Source organism: Poecilia reticulata, chromosome 18, assembly GCF_904066995.2.
Source record: "Poecilia reticulata chromosome 18, P_reticulata-male-v2, whole genome shotgun sequence".
Classification (NCBI taxonomy): Eukaryota; Metazoa; Chordata; class Actinopteri; order Cyprinodontiformes; family Poeciliidae; genus Poecilia; species Poecilia reticulata.
Window position 1 is genome coordinate 24,208,457 of NC_088847.1, and position 22,195 is coordinate 24,230,651.

General features: G+C 44.9%; 1 protein-coding gene and 2 long non-coding RNA genes across 3 annotated transcripts in view; 1 reads left to right on the plus strand and 2 right to left on the minus strand.

Moving 5' to 3' along the window:
- LOC145548631 (uncharacterized) overlaps window positions 1-22,195 on the minus strand; it is a 59,262-nt gene that overhangs the window by 29,402 nt on the left and 7,665 nt on the right. The gene's annotated exons all lie outside the window — the stretch shown is intronic.
- Window positions 6,119-14,192, plus strand: LOC145548628 (CST complex subunit CTC1-like). The gene is made up of 8 exons (XM_081599392.1): window positions 6,119-6,165; window positions 8,383-8,429; window positions 8,497-8,570; window positions 8,638-8,773; window positions 8,841-8,912; window positions 8,985-9,132; window positions 11,591-11,637; window positions 12,928-14,192. The coding sequence occupies exons 3-8, from the start codon at window positions 8,546-8,548 to the stop codon at window positions 13,100-13,102; spliced, it is 603 nt and encodes a 200-aa protein (XP_081455518.1). The 5' UTR covers window positions 6,119-6,165; window positions 8,383-8,429; window positions 8,497-8,545; the 3' UTR covers window positions 13,103-14,192.
- On the minus strand, window positions 19,828-21,619 carry LOC145548636 (uncharacterized). The gene is made up of 2 exons (XR_014084643.1): window positions 20,609-21,619; window positions 19,828-20,533 (listed from the first exon to the last, which is right to left on the minus strand). It is a non-coding gene; the product is annotated as an uncharacterized LOC145548636 (long non-coding RNA).

The following is a 22,195-nucleotide window of genomic DNA, read 5'->3' on the forward strand; positions in this document are numbered from 1 at the left end:
CCGGGCATCAGGTCACAGATAAAAATGGTTGATCTGAGTTTTTAGTTTATTATTTTATTTTGAAAGGCCAGAGCACCAGGAAGTGGCTTTCCATACCTGCCTGCGGCTCCAGCAGCGATAAACAGGTAAGTACAGTATTAATTTGTAACAAAAAGTTATTTTAAGATGTTTTTACCAAACCAACTTTATTTATGAAGCACTTTAAAACAACCACAGCTGATGCAAAGTGCTGTACATTAAACATAATTTAAAATAAAAACTCTTACAGTTTAAAAACATACAGTTTAAAACTGGATCCTGCTGGAGTTGAAAGCCCAGTAAAATAGATGGTTTAAGACGAGCTTTAAAGTGGACAGTGAAGGGGCGTCTCTGACCTGCCAAGGCAAGTTGGTCCATAACTTTGGGCCCAGGACAGAGAAGCTCTGACCCTCTGAGCCTCCTGGACCTCGGTTCCTCCAGGAGCAGCTGGACCTGAGAGACCGATGGGGCCCGTAGGGGTGAAGAAGCTCAGAGGTCAGCCGGGGTGAGATTATGTAGTGATTTAAAAACAAACATAAGAATTTTAAAATGAATCTTGAAATATACAGGCAGCCAGTGAAGTGAGGCCAGGTCAGGGGTCAGGGGTCACATGCTCCCTCTTTCCAGTTCCTGTTAAAAGTGGTGCAGCAGCATCTGAACCAGCTGCAGCGACTGACTGACTCTCATAGCTTCATCTGCCACTCAGTTCATCCAAACTTAGGTTTCTTTGAAATATACTGCAGAGTTTTCAGAGCAACGTAGCTCTGCTAACGGGGCCTGGCGGCTCCAGGCGGCTCCAGGCAACTCCAGGCGACTCCAGGCGGCTCCAGGCAACTCCAGGCGGCTCCAGGCGGCTGCAAGCAGCTCCAAGCAGCTCCAGGCAGCTCCAGGCGGCTCCAGGTGGTTCCAGGCGGCTCCAAGCAGCTCCAGGCGGTTCCAGGCGGTTCCAGGCGGCTCCAGGCGGTTCCAGGCGGCTCCAGGTGACTCCAGGCGGCTCCAGGCGGTTCCAGGCGACTCCAGGCGACTCCAGGCGACTCCAGGCGACTCCAGGCTCAGCGGCCGGGTGGAGTCTGTTTACCCTGCTAACCGCAGCCTGATCCCAGTAAGTCACCTTGTTGTTTTCCGCTGTTCGTAGCGGCTCAAAGTGACATGAAGAGTTTAAATGTGGGCCGTTTGGTACATATAAAAATATAATATTCTTTCTAATATTCCTCTCTGGAGATTTCGATACTTCTGAAGATGTTAGTATCTTTTAAACTCTGACTGTTTTCTTCCAATACCAGTTACTAATATTTGCTTCCTGTGATTATTTTAGTTTTTACATTCATATTATTGTGTGAAATATATTCTTCCCTTCGATTGGCTTCTTACATGCAGCGTAAACTTGTTTTAATATAAATTTTTATTGCTTCATTCAGGCCTGAGGCCTCAGCTCCAGGTTTCCATGCAGCTCCCCAGTGATCCTCTTCCTCCTCCTGACATCGTCTTCCTCACTGTCCTCATATTTTATATACTTACATTTTTTCATGACTCCCCAAACATTGGATGAATATCTTTTTGTATGTTATTGTAATAAATACATTTCTATAAAAACATTTTACTCCATTTATTTTAGATGAAATGATTATTTTAATGTTTCTTGCTTATAAATCCAGAGATAAGAAATAATGGAAAGAATCAACTTAAAAGTTGTTCATAATGTTTAGTCAGCTGAGTCCAATAAGTTATAATAAATAGTCTCATGAAGGGACAAAGGTTTTCATTTGGACAGTCAGACGCCACTTATTAAAATGTGAAAATATATTATGTGTTAAACCACAGAGGAGGATAAATGGCCCTATAGTGGGGCAAAAAAGTATTTAGTCAGCCACCAATTGTGCAAGTTCTCCCAGTTAAAAAGATGAGAGAGGCCTGTAATTTTCATCATAGATATAAACCTCAACTATAAGAGACAAAAGGAGAGAAAAATCCAGAAAATCACATTTTCTGATTTTTAAAGAATTTATTTGCAAATAATGGTGGAAAATAAGTATTTGGTCAATAACAAAAGTTCATCTCAATACTTTGCTATATGCCCTTTGTTGGCAATGACAGAGATCAAACGTTTTCTGTAAGTCTTCACAAGGTTCTCACACACTGTTGCTGGTATTTTGGCCCATTCCTCCATGCAGATCTTCTCTAGAGCTGTGATGTTCTGGGGCTGTCGCTGGACAACACGGACTTTCAACTCCCTCCACAGATTTTCTATGGGGTTGACATCTGGAGACTGGCTAGGCCACTCCAGGACCTTGAAATGCTTCTTACGAAGCCACTCCTTCGTTACCCTGGAGACTGGCTCGGCCACTCCAGGACCCTGAAATGCTTCTTACGAAGCCACTCCTTCGTTACCCTGGAGACTGGCTAGGCCACTCCAGGACCCTGAAATGCTTCTTACGAAGCCACTCCTTCGTTACCCTGGAGACTGGCTAGGCCACTCCAGGACCCTGAAATGCTTCTTACGAAGCCACTCCTTCGTTACCCTGTGGTCTGGCTAGGCCACTCCAGGCCCTTGAAATGCTTCTTACGAAGCCACTCCTTCGTTACCCTGGAGACTGGCTAGGCCACTCCAGGACCCTGAAATGCTTCTTACGAAGCCACTCCTTCGTTACCCGGGTGGTGTGTTTGGGATCATCGTCCTGCTGAAAGACCCAGCCACGTTTCACCTTCAATGCCCTTGTTGATGGAAGGAGGTTTTCACTCAAAATGTGACGATACATGGCCCCATTCATTCTTTCCTTTACACGGATCAGTCGTCCTGGTCCCTTGGCAGAAAAACAGCCCTAAAGCATGATGCTGCCACCCCCATGCTTCACAGTAGGCATGGTGTTCTTTGGATGCAACTCAGCATTCATTCTCCTCCAAACACGACGAATAGAGTTCTGACCAAAAAGTTCTACTTTGGTTTCATCTGACCATATGATATTCTCCCAGTCATCTTCTGGATCATCCAAATGCTCTCTAGCAAACTTGAGACGGGCCTTGACATGTCCTGGCTTAAGCAGGGGGAACGTCTGGCACTGCAGGTTTGAGTCCCTGGCGGCGTAGTGTGTTACTGATGGTAGCCTTTGTTACTTTGGTCCCAGCTCTCTGCAGGTCATTCACTAGGTTCCCCCGTGTGGTTCTGGATTTTTGCTCACCATTCTTGTGATCATTCTGACCCCACGGGCTGAGATCTTGCGTGGAGCCCCAGATCGAGGGAGATTAGTAGTGGTCTTGTAGGTCTTCCATTTTCTGATTATTGCTCCCACAGTAGATTTCTTCACACCAAGCTGCTTGCCTATTGCAGATTCAGTATTCCCAGCCTGGTGCAGGTCTACAATTCGGTTTCTGGTGTCCTCCGACAGCTCTTTCGTCTTCACCATAGTGGAGTTTGGAGTGTGACTGTTTGAGGTTGTGGGCAGGTGTCTTTTATACTGTTAACAACTTCAAACTGGTGCCATTAATACAGGTAATGAGTGGGGGAAAGAGGAGCCTCTTAAAAAAGAAGTTACAGGTCAGTGACAGCCAGAAATCTTGCTTGTTTGTAGGTGACCAAATACTTATTTTCCACCATTATTTGCAAATAAATTCTTTAAAATTCAGACAAAATGATTTTCTCAAATTTTTTTTCACATTTTGTCTCTCATAGTTGAGGTCTCCCTCTGATGTCAATTACAGGCCTCCCATCTTTTTAACTGGGAGAACTTGCACAATTGGTGACTGACTAAATACTTATTTTCCCCACTGTAACCTCCCCTAACCCTAATCCCACATCCTGGAGGATGTGGATCCATCTGATGAGTCTAGAGAGCAGGAAGCCAACAGTCCTGATGTTTCCTCTGCTGCAGCCAAACCAAAGATCTGAGTGGTGATGGATCAGCAGTTTGTCCAGATATTGATCAGAAACTATCAAAGATACTTTGCCAATATCCATGTTTGCACCGAGTCCAGAATGTGTGAAAGGGCTGAAGTTTGTTTACAACCATCACATGTCGGATCAGGTCCTTTCTAAGCCTCCACAGCCTGTAGACGATGTTCCACCTTGAACTGAACTATAACATGTTTCAGACATAGTGACAGACTTACACATCAGAGACTCACCTAAAAGAGAAGCAGGAGGACAGAGAGGAGGACATCCAGAGATTATGAGGGATTTTCCTGCCATAATCCAACACGCAGTCAGGATTTCATGTCTTTTGTTCTCAAAACTTGTAATAGTTGCACTCAAAACTTCTCCTCGCGCTTATGCTCAGCCTCTGCTCGCTATGAAACATGGAGCTGCCTTAGTCGCCTAGCAACCTCTCAGCCAATAGAATGAAAGCGTTGTGCTGGGTGCGTCTGTTTCCTCCTAGCTAGTATTAGCTGTAGCGCTCGGTGTAATACCGGGTTCAGCCCTGCTTTTAGAAAACCTGGGTTAGACTGAACCTGGTGTCACATCCCAGATCTCATGTCAATAATCTATCAAAATGAACAGAAATATTGCTGTCTCCTCCTGCTGAATTATTTATTTGACTAAAACCCATTTTGGGCTTTCTGGGATGACCAGTGGTCACTGTTTTCATCCTCTGAACGTTGGTCACGGTGCTGAAGCGGCAAAGACGTTATCATGTTAGAAAACAGAATATCTCAGCACTTCTTTATAATTCTCCTGAATTATTTATAGCAATGTCTGGGATCATGAGCGCCCCCTGGCATCAGGCAAGAGAACTGCCTCCTGTCTGTCCTCCGCACACTAACCACGACACACACACAGCTGGTGACACAAACACTGTGCGTCACATACATGAGCTAAATTATGGAAAATCAGTCCATATATTAAATGTTTCTCAGCCATTTTATTGGCGACATGCAGACAGGAGGAGCATCGAATGGCAGCCAGGCAGTCAGCGACTTTGAAGAAACGTTGGTTAAGATAAATAAAAATAGTTTATAGTACAAACCACAGGGTGAAAATGGCAACATAAATGATTTTATCACTATATATGTTTCCATGGTGACGGGTGAGGCTCTGCCACGTCACTGGTCTGAACTCTCACCACCAGTAGCTGCGGACCAGCAGTCAGAGCAGAACCAGCAGCTCAGCTTGTTGACTTAAATCATTTTTCTGGTTAATTGTTCAGCTTTCTGACTGATTCTGTTCTGGGTGAACGTTGGTACTGTTCTGCTTTACCTGCCGTCTGGATCCGGATGCAGCCGAACTTCGTCAGGCTCTTGTTTGCTCCGTCATTTGAACGTAACATTAGATCCGTTGTGTTGATGCATTTTGACGGCTTCAGGGATTTTTCACGCCAACTTCCCTGTTCACACGTTGTAGTTCCTCACCACATCGTTAGGATTCGCTGCTGCGCGGGCAGAAGGAAAGGGAGGTCAGCTGCACACCGGCTTCTGCAGGCAAGCATTAGTGATCGGCAACAAGAGACAGTGAGAGTTGGGGTTAACTGACATCAGATTATTTATTTTCGGTAAAAGCCGGTGAAATAATTCCTCAAAGGATCCGAGACGAGATGAGGAGTTTGTTTTGCTCTCAGGAGTGAAGGAGTTACTGAGCCAGCAGAAGGAAATGCACACGGAGTTGCTATAGCAACAACAGGACAATTTCAGAGGCCTTGTTAAAATCATTGTGGACAAACGGCAGACTGGACGAGCTGACAGAGAAGCGCAGGACATTAAATCCAGCCAGAGGTTTACATAGAAAGGTGTGGATGACAGCAAAGCAACAGGTGTTGAGCGAATGTGGGAACTCGCTGCAGTCCGACGTATTTAAAGCTTGTGATGGCCTGTTGGTAATCACCGATAAGATGGAGGACCTGGAGGGACAATCAATCTGGTGATCAACAGAATTACTGAGTCGCCAAATAGACGGAGGAGAAAGTGGAGACGGTCTGAAAAGCTGCGACATGAGATCAAGATGGAGAGAGCTCACTGCACTGGGAAACCCAGAGGAAACGGAGCAGAGGTGCAAGGACGGATCATCTATTTCTGCAGCGCCCCAACGCGTTTAAGGAATCCAAAACCTGCATTAACGAGGACTTAACAGATGCTGTGAGGGCAGAACTGATGCAGAACTGATGCAGAACTGATGCAGGACTGAGAGCAGCAGGTCAAAGAGGGACATCACTCATCTATAAGGTGATCATCCATCTCCGCTCCAGTTCCCCAAAATTACCCAGAGACGTGTGAAGGACAGCCTGGCATGTGGTCTGCATCCAGCAACGCCAATTATTGGCCAGATATACAAACGTTACCATGGCAACTGACACAGCTGGATGGAGACACTTGCTGTGGATCGCTGATTGATCCTGATGACATTTTTACTGGTCTCTGTTACGGTGATGACCAGATGACCAGCAGCATTAAAACTGAACATTTATTCAATAATTCACTTTAATAGTAGTATGCAAATTTCTACCACATCAAACAGAACCTCCAACAACTCAGACCTTTAATATGATTATCAGAAACGAGGCTCAGTAGTGAAATGGTTTGTGAAAACAGAAATGGAGGTGAAGTAGCTGTTTAATTAACATTAATTATAAGACGATGGAAACAATGTCAACTGTCATGGATAATGTTTTTAATGTGTGACTAGAAATGGAAAGAATGTTTTTATGAGTTACATTTATAGATCAAATATAGAAATGTTCAATAAGTGGATGGAGGAAACATTTATAAGAGTAAATCAAAGAGTTGCATTTTTTCCACAATCTAAATCCAAATAAACAGAATAATGTATTAACCCCATGTAGAGTCTAAAGCCACCAGGCCAGCCGCATTACATCGCACTGTGCAGCCTTCACTGATTAGATTTTTACAGACGTTCTTGAAAATAGTTTATTCTGATATAATTGATCATTTACCAGAGTTTACAGTCTGACTGTTACTGCAAATCAACTGATCAAAACATCAGATCAATTTACAGACGATCAGAAGAATCACTGAAGGCACTAAAATCTGATCTGATGACAGATTAATACATATGTAAATTAATTTAATGAGATTAATTCATAGAATAAAAGATGTGAAATGAAGCCTTGGCATAAATTCAAACTGGAAGACTCTTCAGCCTCACCTGCATCATCCAATCGCTGCGTCACGTTCATCCGCCACCAGCCAATCAGCATCAGGCTCCTGTTTATAGGAATATGGCTTTATCCGCCCCTTCTCCACCTCCTGGCCCTCCAGGCCTCCATCCGTTCTCTGGCCTCCACCACCAGGTGGCGACGTCTCGAATCAGCATCACTAAAGCGCAACGTTTCAGCATCCAAAGAACTTTAATTCATTGAAGTCAATAAACTTTTTAATCATTTTTTTTCTCTCCAAAGTCTCCAGATTGAGTTCAGCATATGAAGAAGTTTAAATTACTATTTAATAACAAGTTAAGGGAAATAAGATGAAAAGCAAGAAATGAGCAGTGGATTAAAAAATGCATGTAAAAAGAAAAACCTTTTAGGGAATTTATAAAATACAGAACTTCTGGATATAAACAAATATAAGAAATATAAAAATAAGTTAACCAATATTATAAAGGCATGTAAAAAGGAATACGAGTTATTGGATAGTAATTAAAATAATACTAAACAACATGGAGCATTTTAAATATTATCAGGAAAACGTCTAACAGTAACAATGATCCACAGTATTAATGACCAGAATGTCGCCGAAACGAAGCCTGTAAATAAATTCACTAGTCATTGTGTGAATATCGAACCTCACAGAAAAATACCTGCAATAAAAACAGCAACTAAAATATGTTCAGAATAATTAAAGTTCAGTGTCTCTGAACCCATGAAGAGAGAGAAATCACTTTATTCTGTGCATAAATGTAAAACCATCCACTGACTGATGACATGAGAGCCATTAAAATGGTCATTAACTTATTTTAGTAATTTATCATTTCTAATAGGACAATTTACCAACAAAATGAAAATAAAGATCCAACCAATGTATAAACTGGCAATAATCACTAATTACAGGCCTGTTTGTCCAACATCCACCACTCAGCAATGATCAACATGGATTCAGAGCAAATCGGCCAACATCAGCAGCAGACAGTCATACATTAGCTGAAGGGGTTTTAAGGAAAGCTTTGACCCAATAAATCATTAACTAAAACATCAGAACGAATTTTATGAGTTTCTTCCTTTTCCAGCAGGTTAAAATACTTTAGTACAAAAATGTCTTTAATTTCTGGTTCATGTTTTATTCTGCTGTCAGGTTTGAAATAAATAGTTACACATAAAACCAGCTGATCGATTGGTAAAGAGCAGCAGGGGTCAGAGTTCACTCTGTGGGGGGTAAAGCCACCAGGCCTGGTTCTGGTTCTGATGTCTCTCTCTCTCCCTCCAGGCTCCGCCCCCCTCCATCCTCTCCGTCTCCCAGGTGTTGGACTGCAGGTATCAGCGTCGCCCCCTGTGGCCACCAGAGGAACTGCAGCTGCTTCACCTGCTGTCTGTGTTGCAGGTCAGAGGTCGTGACCTTTCAGGGCCGGGTCACAGAAAGGGTCAGTCTGATGGGCAGGAGCGGACAGGCCTCAGGTAAAAACGATTAAACTCACCTGTCCAGGTGAAACAGGTAACCGTTGGTAACCAGGTGTGTGTCCAGGTGTTCGTCTGACTGTGTGTGACCAGAGTGGGCGGAGCCTCTGTGTGTACCTGGACCTAAGCCACGCCCCCTACCCACCTGGTCTGTTGCCAGGTAACCAGGTGCTGCTGTCAGGATTCCTCAGGAAGATCTCCAGGTAGATCACATGGTCACAGGCTGACCTTTAACCTCCAGTCTGAACTTTGACCTCTAACCTGTCCCAGGTCAGGTGGTGTGTACTGCTCCCTCTCACCTGTCAGCTGCATCACAGTGACATCACTGGGAGACTGCAGCAGGTAAACCTGGACTCACCTGGACTCACCTGCTGCCTCCACCTGCTACTGACCGTCTGTTGCCCCTGGTTACAGGTTGGCCCCGCCCCCTGCTCCCAGCATGCACCTGGCCCACTGGGCCTCCAGCAGGACTGGTGAGGCCCAGGTCAAAGGTCACGTGGTCTGTGTCCTTCACCTGCAGCTGCAGTGGAGCTGCAGCCATCGGGGGGGTGAATATGCACAGGTAACACACACACAGGTAACACACACACAGGTAACACACACACAGGTAACACACACAGGTAACACACACACAGGTAACACACACACAGGTAACACACACACATGTAACACTCACACAGGTAACACACACAGGTAACACACACACACACAGATAACACACACACACAGGTAACACACACACAGGTAACACACACACAGGTAACACACACAGGTAACACACACACAGGTAACACACACACAGGTAACACACACACAGGTAACACACACACAGGTAACACACACAGGTAACACACACAGGTAACACACACAGGTAACACACACACAGGTAACACACACACAGGTAACACACACACACACAGGTAACACACACACACACACAGGTAACACACACACAGGTAACACACACACAGGTAACACACACAGGTAACACACACACAGGTAACACACACACAGGTAACACACACACAGGTAACACACACACAGGTAACACACACACAGGTGTTGTTACTGCAGTGAACCCAGAGGTTCTGAGGTTCTGAGGTTCTGCAGGTGTAACTGGACTTTAAAACAATGTGATTCTTTTTGTCTGGTGACAGTTTTGGACTAAAAGAGACAAAGTTTGGCCACTTTAGCCCAGTGGGTTAATGCAGGTAAATTATATTATCTGGAGCTGAATCCGGGTCAGAACTGGACCTGGTACAAGGTTCTGTGGACCAAACAGACGGAGCTGGGAGTGAAAACGATGAGCTGCAGATGATGAGAGCTGCAGCCAGGCGAGCTAATCAGAGGAGAGTGGATGCAGCTGGGAGAACAGGAAATGGACTGAAGCTAAACAGTTCGGTGAGGGATGCTGTCCAGCTGAAGAAGGAATCCAATCGGACCTTTTTGGCCTGTGGGACTCCAGAAGCAGCTGATAGGTACCGGCGGGCGAAGCGGCATGTGGCTCGGGTTGTTGCTGAGGCAAAAACTCGGGCGTGGGAGGAGTTTGGAGGCCATGGAGACAGACTTCCGTACGGCTTCGAGGCGATTCTGGTCCACCATCCGGCGTCTCAGCAGCTCTCACTGGAGCGGTTCGCAGCCGAGTGTGAAGCGGCCGGGATGAGGCTCAGTGCCTCCAAATCCGAGGCCATGGTCTTGAGCCAGTAAAGGGTAGAGTGCCTTCTCCGGGTCAGGGGGGTCGTCCTGCCTCAAGTGGAGGAGTTTAAGTATCTGGGGATCTTGTTCATAATGAGGGAAGAAGGGAGATCGACAGGCGGGTTGGGGCAGCGTCTGCCGTGAAGCGGGCGCTGTACCGGTCCGTCGTGGTGAAGAGAGAGCTGAGCCAAAAAGCGAAGCTCTCGATTTACCGGTTGATCTACGTTCCCACCCTCATCTATGGTCATGAGCTTTGGGTCATGACCGAAAGAACGAGATCACGGGTACAAGCGGCCGAAATGGGTTTCCTCCTCCGCAGGGTGGCTGGGCTCTCCCTTAGAGAGAGAAGCTCGGTCATCCGGGAGGGACTCAGAGTAGAGCCGCTGCTCCTCCACGTCGAGAGGAGCCAGTTGAGGCTCGGGCATCTGGTCAGGATGCCTCCTGGACGCCTCCCTGGTGAGGAGTTCAGGTCCCACCGGGAGGAGGGGAGACCCAGGACACCTGGAGGGACGACGTCAGTGGAAAAACATCCAGAGGCTTTAAGGAAGCTGAGATCCTCTAGAGTCTGTGAATCAGTCTGACAGATTTTTGTCAACATTGTAAACATTTATTTTCTGCTTTCCTCCAACTCTGGACCGGTCTGGAGAAAATCACCAAAATGATAAACCGTCCTGTCAGATCCATCACTAGATGGTAAAATCTTCCTGCAGGACGTTAAATGGTTCCTCTGCTGGTTCACCGACTCCATCTGCTGCTGACTGAGACGACCAGAGGAGGAAAACCACGCAGAGCAGGACTGAACTGATCCATCTGAACTACAGCAGATTCTGCTCACGCTTTAGAAAGTCAGTATTTTTAACATTCACCAGCTGATTGGACCTTTAATGGTGAAGCCTTGGCGTAAATCCAACCTGGAAGACTCTCATCATCCAATCGGCGCGACTCGTCATCACCGGACGGAGCCTCGTCACGGCCAATCACAGACCAGGCTCCTGCTGATAAACATGGATGATATTTTAAATAGAAGCATTTCCATGTTTTCTGGGTGTTTCAGGTTTTTCTCTGTTTCATGTTATTTATTATTATTGAATATTGAATATTATCATAGAGATGAAGCTGCTTTAACATCCTGGTAGAAATGATTCCTGCTGCCTGAAGCTCAAAGCTTTTAAAGCTGCAGTTCTCCTGCTAGTGCTGCCCCCTGCTGGTGAACCTGAACAGCTGTTCACCTGCAGCTGTGGCAGCAGCGCCCCTGCAGGCCTCCTCTGGTACTACCACCACAGTTTAACCAGGAAGGTTGAACTCTTCCTCCTCTTCCTCTCCAGGTCTGCAGCTCTCAGTGTGGATCAGCCGCCTTCCAGGCCACAGCCAGGTGAGAACAGAACCAGAACCTGGTGGTTCTGACCCAATTACCTGGGGCCTCATGCATGAAGCAGCGTGGCACAAAAACTGTCCCATATTTGACGCTCAGGTCATCAGGTATAAAATCAACTTTGCATCAAGGTTTGTGTGAATAAACAGTTTATCTGAGGACGACATGAAAGAGTCAAAACTCTGTAAACTGAAGTCTGACGTCATCCAGGTATTTAGACCCAGAAGCACCAAACTGATGGTTTTAATGTTTAAACTGAGCCACATTTATCCTCAGACTGACAGACAGTGAAAACCTGACATCCTGACCATAACTGAGTCCCTCAGTTTGAGCCTCAGAGATGAAACTGACCATGAAATGCGTCTGTGGGTCGTTTCATCCTGACTGACAGGAGGAAACAGGCTGGTCAGCAGATTCACTCCAAGCTGCTGGTCAAACCACCAGCAGGTTGATCATCTCAGCTGGTCCAGGTGAGCAGCTACCTGTGCAGCTCTGATGGAGAACAATGGATCACAGATCAGATGGATCTGATGGTTTATTGGTGATCGACCAGACTGGTCCTCCTGGATCTGAGCAGAACCTGTGAGGAGCCGGGCGGTACCGGTACCGGTCCAGCTGCAGCCGTCCTTCAGTGGACATGAAGCCTCTTTACTCTGTAACTTATTCACATGATTCTGCTATTAATAAACGTCCCGTTTCCCCAGAGACTCTGGCCGTAAATCCTGATGGTTTTTACATTTATTTCATTTGGACTTTTGGTTCTTTATTTATTTCATTTGGACTTTTGGTTCTTTATTTATTTCATTTGGACTTTTGGTTCTTTAAAATGTGTTTTTATTTCTGAGAGGTGACATTATGGGCCCTCAAAGCACCTTTTAATAAAATATTAATATAAATACTGGTTCAAACAAGGACGTTGCCATGGTTACTGCTTCACCTGGTGACAGACTTCCAGGTATTTACACTAATTTACATCAACATGTATTTATTTACATCAACATGTATCTATGGCAACGACCACCAGCTGCTCTACTTCCTGTAAATAAGGTTTATAAATCTAAGTTGCGCCACCAGGTGCGGCTTTATGATCCCATGTCTTTGTGCGCCGCTGTTTTCTACATGTTCAGGGCTCCAGGTTTTAGTGTGAAAACTGCACAGTGTTTTCTGCATGAGGCCCCTGGTTCTGGTTCTGGTTCTGGTTCTGGCTCTAATACCGACTGGAACTGGGTAGAACCCGGTACCATCTGACTTCTGGTCCTGATTCTGTTTTTGTTCTGGTTCTGGTTCCAGGTTGGTGTTTGACGACGGGACGGCAGAGGCTCATGTCTGGTTGTCAGGGCGACCGGTCCAGACTGTGCTGGGATTGGCCGATTCCCAGTGGGCGGGGCTCCAGAGAGCCGTCAGGGTCAGAGGTCACATCCACGTGTTTCCTGGGGGGCGGAGCCTGGTCAGTACCTTTCTCTGATTGGCTCTCAGCCCAGAGGAAAATATGAGTGAAACGATGTCAGAAACACTGAATCCAGAGTATTATAAGCCTGGCAGCCCGCCATGCTTTACTAGCATAGATCTGAGGGGTCCAGACGGTTGGTACAGCAACAACAGATCTTTAATGTGTTGTGGTGCTAAACCGTTCAGTGATTTATAAACTAACATCAGTATTTTAAAGTCTATTCTCTGAGCTACAGGGAGCCAGAGGAGGAACTTTAAACCTGGAGTTATGTCTCCATCTTCCTGGTTTTAGTCAGAACAGCTGCAGCTGTTTGATTGATTTATCAGTCAGACCTGTGAAGATGCTGCTGCAGGAATCAATGCGGCTAAAGATAAACACAGGATGAGTTTCTCTGATCTGAGACATCAGTCCTCTAATCCTGGAGATGTTCTTCAGCTGATGGTTGTATATTAATATGTTCTTTCATGTATTTGTCCGCCTCTACTTGACTGTTGCTGTGGTTCTCTGTGTCTACTATAATGGGGTTGGTCCTCCAGCTCTGCCTTCTTCTTCTTCTCTTGTTCAGGGTCCTCCAGGACTATTATGAATATTAAGTTATTAATTTCCTCTTTTGTCATTCGTTCCACTGGGGAGAGGCAAGTTTATAATCTATTGTAATCCTTTCATTTATGTTGTTCAAACGTTTGTTTGAACAACATAAATATAAGTGTTTGGATATTTTCATTTGAGTTCATTTGAGTTGCTATTACGCCTTTATAACATTTGCTGCAGCTAACACTTATTTAGATTGGATTGGAGAACTGGAGCACATGCTAGGTGCTAATGCTAACATCTCCCGATTGACAGATGAAATAAACGGAGACCCTCCAAACCCAGACTTGGCCTCCGATCACCACATACAACGCAGAAGCCCAGCGGTCACACTGTTGGGCAGAGATCAGAGAAACTCGTCCCATAAACTGACCAACCAGTTTCTGAGACTCATTAAACTCAGCAGACAGAAATGTTGGAGCTGCTGAAGCCACATTAGCAGCATTGAATTAAATCTCCCGTTTGTTGCTCATCTCTGCTCAGTGCAGCAGGTTTAACTCATCCTGCAGGGCCGGTCCAAGGCTGATGGGGCCTGGGGCAGAATCTGCCTGAGGGGCCAACATGCTGCTAAAAACATCAGCAGCTCCAACAGCTTCTGGTTGGATTTAATCTGGGAGAGGAGGAGGAGATTAACTGGCCAATTTGTATTTAGTAAATAAACAGCTCAAACTCAAAGATTAAATTCACAGCATCAAATTGTTGCCATGGTAACAAAACAAAATTAATTTTGTCCTTTGAACTTTTACAAAGTAAACTCGCCAGGTCCTTAAAATCTTACATTTAAATGTTAAACAATTTAAAGTCTTTTCATTTAGGCTGAAACCATTTAATCACATTTCTCAGAATTGATCATTGATAAATAAACGCTGAATCTTTCCAGTACTAATAATATCATCACCAAACCTCTGGATTCTCCTCCACCTGCATCCCTCTGGTTTCTGACTCTGGTGTGGTTTTTCTTTTGAGATGGTACATAAAGTAACTTTTAGCCGTTGTTGCCTTGAGATCATCTGTTCCAGTTGTTTCTACTAATTCATTTCATTTTTGCTCTTCAGCCCTCAGTTGATGTCACCAAATTAAATCTGAATCTTCAGCCTGTCATTTCCTCCACCTTTACTCAGTCGATTCACTGTATTGGAGGCGGCGTCCGGACAGAACCCGGCGCTGGTGGACCAGGAGGAAGGGCGTCCATCCCAACATGCCGAAACCCAGAATATTTATAGGCGGACCAACGGCGCCGCCAGTTACCGTCATCAGATTACCAACAATCAGAACTCAGCCCAACTCCCAAAATACATTAACAAAAGTCATTCAACTAAAGTCTATCAGAAAATAGAGAAAATCATCATAATGGGCCCAAGCACAAAAACAACAAACAGACATAATTTACCCAACAGGCTGAATCTCATTCCTGCCGGTTTTACACCAACAACCTACCAAGACATTTTCACCATATATACAATACATTAATAAATCTACATAACAGAGAAAGATTTTACCGTTTTACCTTTCAGAGCTTTTTTAAACCATCAATAAACTTTAAACCATCATCAATTCATTCCAGCTGCACACCAATCACTGCTGTGGAGACTTTACCTGGATTTTACCTGGACTTTACCTGGATTTTACCTGGACTTTACCTGGACTTTACCTGGATTTTACCTGGACTTTACCTGGACTTTATCTGGACTTTATCTGGACTTTATCTGGACTTTACCTGGACTTTACCTGGACTTTACCTGGACTTTACCTGGACTTTACCTGGACTTTACCTGGACTTTACCTGGACTTTACCTGGACTTTACCTGGACTTTACCTGGACTTTACCTGGACTTTATCTGGACTTTACCTGGACTTTACCTGGACTTTACCTGGACTTTACCTGGACTTTACCTGGACTTTACCTGGACTTTACCTGGACTTTACCTGGACTTTACCTGGACTTTACCTGGATTTTACCTGGACTTTACCTGGACTTTACCTGGACTTTACCTGGACTTTACCTGGACTTTACCTGGACTTTGTCTGGACTTTGTCTGGACTTTACCTGGACTTTACCTGGACTTTACCTGGACTTTACCTGGACTTTACCTGGACTTTACCTGGACTTTACCTGGACTTTACCTGGATTTTACCTGGACTTTACCTGGACTTTACCTGGACTTTACCTGGATTTTACCTGGACTTTACCTGGACTTTACCTGGACTTTACCTGGACTTTACCTGGACTTTACCTGGACTTTACCTGGACTTTACCTGTACTTTACCTGGACTTTATCTGGACTTTATCTGGACTTTACCTGGACTTTACCTGGATTTTACCTGGACTTTACCTGGACTTTACCTGGATTTTACCTGGACTTTACCTGGACTTTATCTGGACTTTATCTGGACTTTACCTGGACTTTACCTGGACTTTGTCTGGACTTTGTCTGGACTTTACCTGGACTTTACCTGGACTTTACCTGGACTTTACCTGGACTTTACCTGGACTTTACCTGGACTTTACCTGGACTTTACCTGGACTTTGTCTGGACTTTGTCTGGACTTTACCTGGACTTTACCTGGACTTTACCTGGACTTTACCTGGATTTTACCTGGACTTTACCTGGACTTTACCTGGACTTTGTCTGGACTTTACCTGGACTTTACCTGGACTTTGTCTGGACTTTGTCTGGACTTTACCTGGACTTTACCTGGACTTTACCTGGATTTTACCTGGACTTTGTCTGGACTTTACCTGGACTTTACCTGGACTTTGTCTGGACTTTACCTGGATTTTACCTGGACTTTGTCTGGATTTTACCTGGACTTTATCTGGACTTTACCTGGACGTTGTCTGGACTTTATCTGGACTTTATCTGGACTTGATCTGGACTTTACCTGGACTTTACCTGGACTTTACCTGGACTTTATCTGGACTTTACCTGGACTTTACCTGGACTTTACCTGGACTTTACCTGGATTTTATCTGGACTTTATCTGGACTTTACCTGGACTTTACCTGGACTTTACCTGGACTTTGTCTGGACTTTGTCTGGACTTTACCTGGACTTTACCTGGACTTTACCTGACTTTATCTGGACTTTACCTGGACTTTACCTGGACTTTGTCTGGACTTTACCTGGACTTTACCTGGACTTTACCTGGACTTTATCTGGACTTTACCTGGACTTTACCTGGACTTTGTCTGGACTTTGTCTGGACTTTGTCTGGACTTTACCTGGACTTTACCTGACTTTATCTGGACTTTACCTGGACTTTACCTGGACTTTCCCTGACTTTATCTGGACTTTACCTGGACTTTACCTGGACTTTATCTGGACTTTACCTGGACTTTACCTGGACTTTGTCTGGACTTTGTCTGGACTTTACCTGGACTTTACCTGGACTTTACCTGGACTTTACCTGGACTTTACCTGGATTTTACCTGGACTTTACCTGGACTTTACCTGGACTTTACCTGGATTTTACCTGGACTTTACCTGGACTTTACCTGGTTCTCCTCTTTTAACACATTCATATATAAACAAACCTCACAGTGATATTTATTCTCTCAGTTTAAATCATTTCTGAATACCAAAGGAAATAATGCTTTATACAGTATTTTTATATAAACAGTATCTTTACATTTTAGAGTCTAACTCTTAACACAGAGTCTATCAGTTGGTTCATCCCACCTTATTCAACTCTTCATCACTTTCAGCCGCTATGAACCGACAACAGGCAGGTGGACATCAGTGACCTGCTGAGTTCAGGTCAGCAGGGAAAACTCAGTGGTCAGAGGGTCAATCAGATCCAGGAAAAGAAACCACTCTGGTTTTCCTGGGATTGAAACTTGACTGACTCCATTTCCTGCCTCGTCTCCAACAATCAGCTCTCCTGCATCCTTTGGTTTCCTGGTGGTCACTTTGTCCTCCAGAGCTTTGGGGGTGGATGTGCTGGTTTAGCCTCATTGCTGATGTTGAAGGTGGGTTTTCACTCAGAGGCTGAAGTGCAGAAAATCTGTTTTTCAGTGGGATTCCCACGGAGTCGGGATGTTTTGAGGCTTTGGTCGCTTTGTCCTTGGGGTCGGTGGAGCCATTTTGGTTCCAGCTGCTTGTTTGCTGTTCTTTGGCGGTGCAGGTGTTGAGGTTGAAGGTGGGTTTCTGCTCAGAGCCTGTTGTATCAGGGTTGTTGTATTGATCTCAGAGCTGATCCGTCCAGGTTCTCCCCGTTAGTCGTCTCATGGGATCTGCAGTGGGAGACTTTTGTTTCGGCTTGGCGCCCTGAGCGATCCAGGGTGAGCTGCTTGGTGTACGACCTCTCTGCTGGTTTGAGGAAGAGTTGTTTCATATCCACGTTGACCTCAAAGTTCACCTCCAGCCGTTGAATCTTTGTTTCTAAAAACTGGAGTCGTTGTAGAATACTGCTGATGCCCTCGGGGTCGGCGGGGGCATTTTGCCCTGGTTCAACTAGGAGGTGAGGAAAAGTGAGAAAATCTCCTGGTCTTTAGGTTTGAAGTGATGCAGTTATACAAACTGTGACTTATTAAAAAAAAAGTTAAATAAAGGAGGGAGCAGGATGAGCTGCTTCAGCTGCAGCATGTGACCTTTAACCCCCTGAAACATTCTATTAATAATATCTATAATCAGCTTGTTTCCTAAATTAGGACCAATATTAACAACGTAGAGATCAAAGGCTTCCTGTTTTTCCACTGTAGCGTTATATTTATACATATTGGAAATCTGTACCTATTTATTAAAACTATTAATTATATTCCTGCTGTTTCTGCAGTCGCCCATCATAAAATCCCCGTTTTGCTGATGTCAGCTTGTTTTTATTTATTTTATATTCTTCTGAGTCGGTTATTGATCCTGATCACATCGTTTTCTAACTTCTCCAAACTGTCATCCAGTCGGTCGTTTCTTTAAGGAGACGATAATAATTATAAATTCCTTCAAATATTTCCAACAACGTATTTTATGACTCATTAACATCATAAACAATTATAGTTCAATAATTCTACTTTCATTTGCTGATTTTACTCTACATTGGTAATTTGCTGTGCATATTTGATTTAAACTGATTACTGATGTCTAACATGTAAATGATCAGTGACCAACAATCTGCTTTAGTTTCCACATTAAGCTAATTTATATCACCAATCAGAGTCTCTGTTCTTCATGTCGGCTGTAATTTCCACGGACAGAAACCTGTTTTATAAATTCAGCCGTTTCTCCACAAATGAAACTTTCATATCTGATATTTTCTCACTGACCTCGTCTGGACGAACCAGGAGTTCGAGGAACTCGACCGATTGAAACATGTCCAGGTTTTTCACCCTCATCCATCCACTGAACTGTTCGTCTCCGTCGGCTCGTTAACGCGTCCCACTAACGAGCCGTGAAGCTCCGCCTCCCTTCGTTTGACCTGGTCATGTGACCATCTGACCGTCCAGCAGGTTCCTCAGATCGTGACCCCAATAAATCCTGATCAGATTGATGAAGGTCATGATGGGACTCACCCTTTGAACGCAGAACTCCAGAGGCAGGTAAGGTGAAGGTGGTTTGTTCAGGTATCTGGATCAGGTGCTGGATCTCTACAGGTGGGTGAGCCGAGCTGGGAAAGGGCCGCTGTGGATCCGGGGCTGGAGGTGAAGAGGGCAAAGGTCGTGCTGGGGGCGGACAGGTGAGTGGAGGAGCTGGATCTTCTGGGGTCCAGGAGGGAGCCGCCGACCGGGAGGGTGGAGAAGGTTTGATACAGCGAAGAGGTTCTGGAAACCAGCAGGTAAAGTCCACGGGTCACTAGGAACCGGATCAGGCTGCCGATAATCCTGGCAGGTCAGGTGATCCGAGGCTCCATGGAGGTACAACCTGAGGATTACACAGGAGGCAGGGGGTCAGAGGTCAGCTCCTGATGAAGGTAGGGAGCTGCAGGCCACGCCCTCCAGAAAGGCCCCGGATGCCCCCTGGTGGAGGAAGTGGAGAACAACAACCAGATCCCAGCATTTTATCAGAGAAAAGTTCCTGTTACAGTGAATTAAAGACATTAAAAGTGTTCAGAATAACATCCACACTGCTGCTGGTGATGAAACGGGTCCATCTGCATGTTCAGAACCAAAACAGAAATATTAAACAAAGAGCTGTAATGTTGGGTTCAAGTTAAGATTAGATGAGATTTTCCTTTATTACTCCTGCAGTGGGAACATTTACAGTATTACAGTATTACATTATTACATTATTACATTATTACATTATTACATTATTACATTATTACATAGGACGGAGCAGAACCAATATGAAAAACTATCTAAAATACAAGTGAATATGGAAACACTGAGACAGTATATTATGAATGAACTCCAGGTTTATTGCTTGTTCAGGGTGGTGGACCACAGAGCAGCAGGTGTTGGACAGACTGAGGTTCTTCTGGACAGACTGAGGTTCTTCTGGACAGACTGAGGTTCTTCTGGACAGACTGAGGTTCTTCTGGACAGACTGAGGTTCTTCTGGACAGACTGAGGTTCTTCTGGACAGACTGAGGTTCTTCTGGACAGACTGAGGTTCTTCTGGACAGACTGAGGTTCTTCTGGACAGACTGAGGTTCTTCTGGACAGACTGAGGTTCTTCTGGACAGACTGAGGTTCTTCTGGACAGACTGAGGTTCTTCTGGACAGACTGAGGTTCTTCTGGACAGACTGAGGTTCTTCTGGACAGACTGAGGTTCTTCTGGACAGACTGAGGTTCTTCTGGACAGACTGAGGTTCTTCTGTTCCTCCATCTGAACTACATTTCTAAGTTTAGAGCCTCAGTGGGTTTCATCAGTCCGACTCTTGGCCCATGTTGTGTTTCTCCTTCCTGGCTTGGTGAGAATCTGCAGGTCATTCACCAACAGATGATTTAGTGTTTTTACTGCATGTAGCAGTTCAGGTTTGTGTTTTATACTCACCAGTTGAAGGTATTTGTTCTTCCTTGTATCTGGATTATCGGCCTTGTATAAAAGCAGCAGTAGTTCAGCTGAATCCCTGCTGCTGCTGGAGGACGTGGCGACTTGCTGCTCATCTGGGTTTGCATCTTTACTGCTGCTGTTCTGGCCACAGAGTCCAGAAACGTCCTCCCTTCTGGTCCTCCACTCGTTTCCAGCTCCTATCGTCTCGTCCGTTTCTCTCATAGTTTCTGTCAGGAGCTGAATTTCTCCAGTCAAACCCGTCAGGCTTCACTCGGTTCTCCTGACAGTCAATGGCAGCTTGAGTTCCTCCATATCTTTGTTAAACCTGGAGCCATTTTGCCAGCTGCTGAGAGTCCTGGAGGTAAACGAGGCCTTTGCTGTTCGTTCAGCCACATGTAGTAAAAAGACCTAAAGTTGGAAAACATTTCAGAAATGGTCCCACAGTCCAAAGCTTCAACATTTGCTTGGATGTTGGGATGTATTTCAGACGTTCAGTAGATGTTCAGTAAATAGTCAGATTGAAGCTCCTCCCTCTCTCTGACATCATCATGTATAGATTCTCCTTTCCTACCATTGTTGCTCCTCTGGACCTCCAGACTGCAGCTTTCACCCCAAAGGAACCTGCTTTACACCCAGTAGCCTCAGTGACTGCCATCCCATCTCAAATCCTCCATTTCTACAATCCAGCCATAATTTATCTGAACAAATCCAACCTGGTTTTGGTCCACAGAACCAACCAGCGCTTCTTAAAGGTACCAGCTTCTTAAAGGTACCAGCTTCTTAAAGGTACCAGCTTCTTAAAGGTACCAGCTTCTAAAGGTACCAGCTTCTTAAAGGTACCAGCTTCTTAAAGGTACCAGCTTCTTAAAGGTACCAGCTTCTAAAGGTACCAGCTTCTTAAAGGTACCAGCTTCTTAAAGGTACCAGCTTCTAAAGGTACCAGCTTCTTAAAGGTACCAGCTTCTAAAGGTACCAGCTTCTAAAGGTACCAGCTTCTTAAAGGTACCAGCTTCTAAAGGTACCAGCACTTCTTAAAGGTACCAGCTTCTAAAGGTACCAGCACTTCTTAAAGGTACCAGCTTCTTAGAGGTACCAGCTTCTTAGAGGTACCAGCTTCTTAAAGGTACCAGCTTCTTAAAGGTACCAGCTTCTAAAGGTACCAGCACTTCTTAAAGGTACCAGCTTCTAAAGGTACCAGCACTTCTTAAAGGTACCAGCTTCTAAAGGTACCAGCACTTCTTAAAGGTACCAGCTTCTTAGAGGTACCAGCTTCTTAGAGGTACCAGCTTCTTAAAGGTACCAGCTTCTTAGAGGTACCAGCTTCTTAGAGGTACCAGCTTCTTAGAGGTACCAGCTTCTTAAAGGTACCAGCTTCTTAAAGGTACCAGCACTTCTTAAAGGTACCAGCTTCTAAAGGTACCAGCACTTCTTAAAGGTACCAGCTTCTAAAGGTACCAGCACTTCTTAGAGGTACCAGCTTCTAAAGGTACCAGCACTTCTTAAAGGTACCAGCTTCTTAGAGGTACCAGCTTCTTAGAGGTACCAGCTTCTTAAAGGTACCAGCTTCTTAGAGGTACCAGCTTCTTA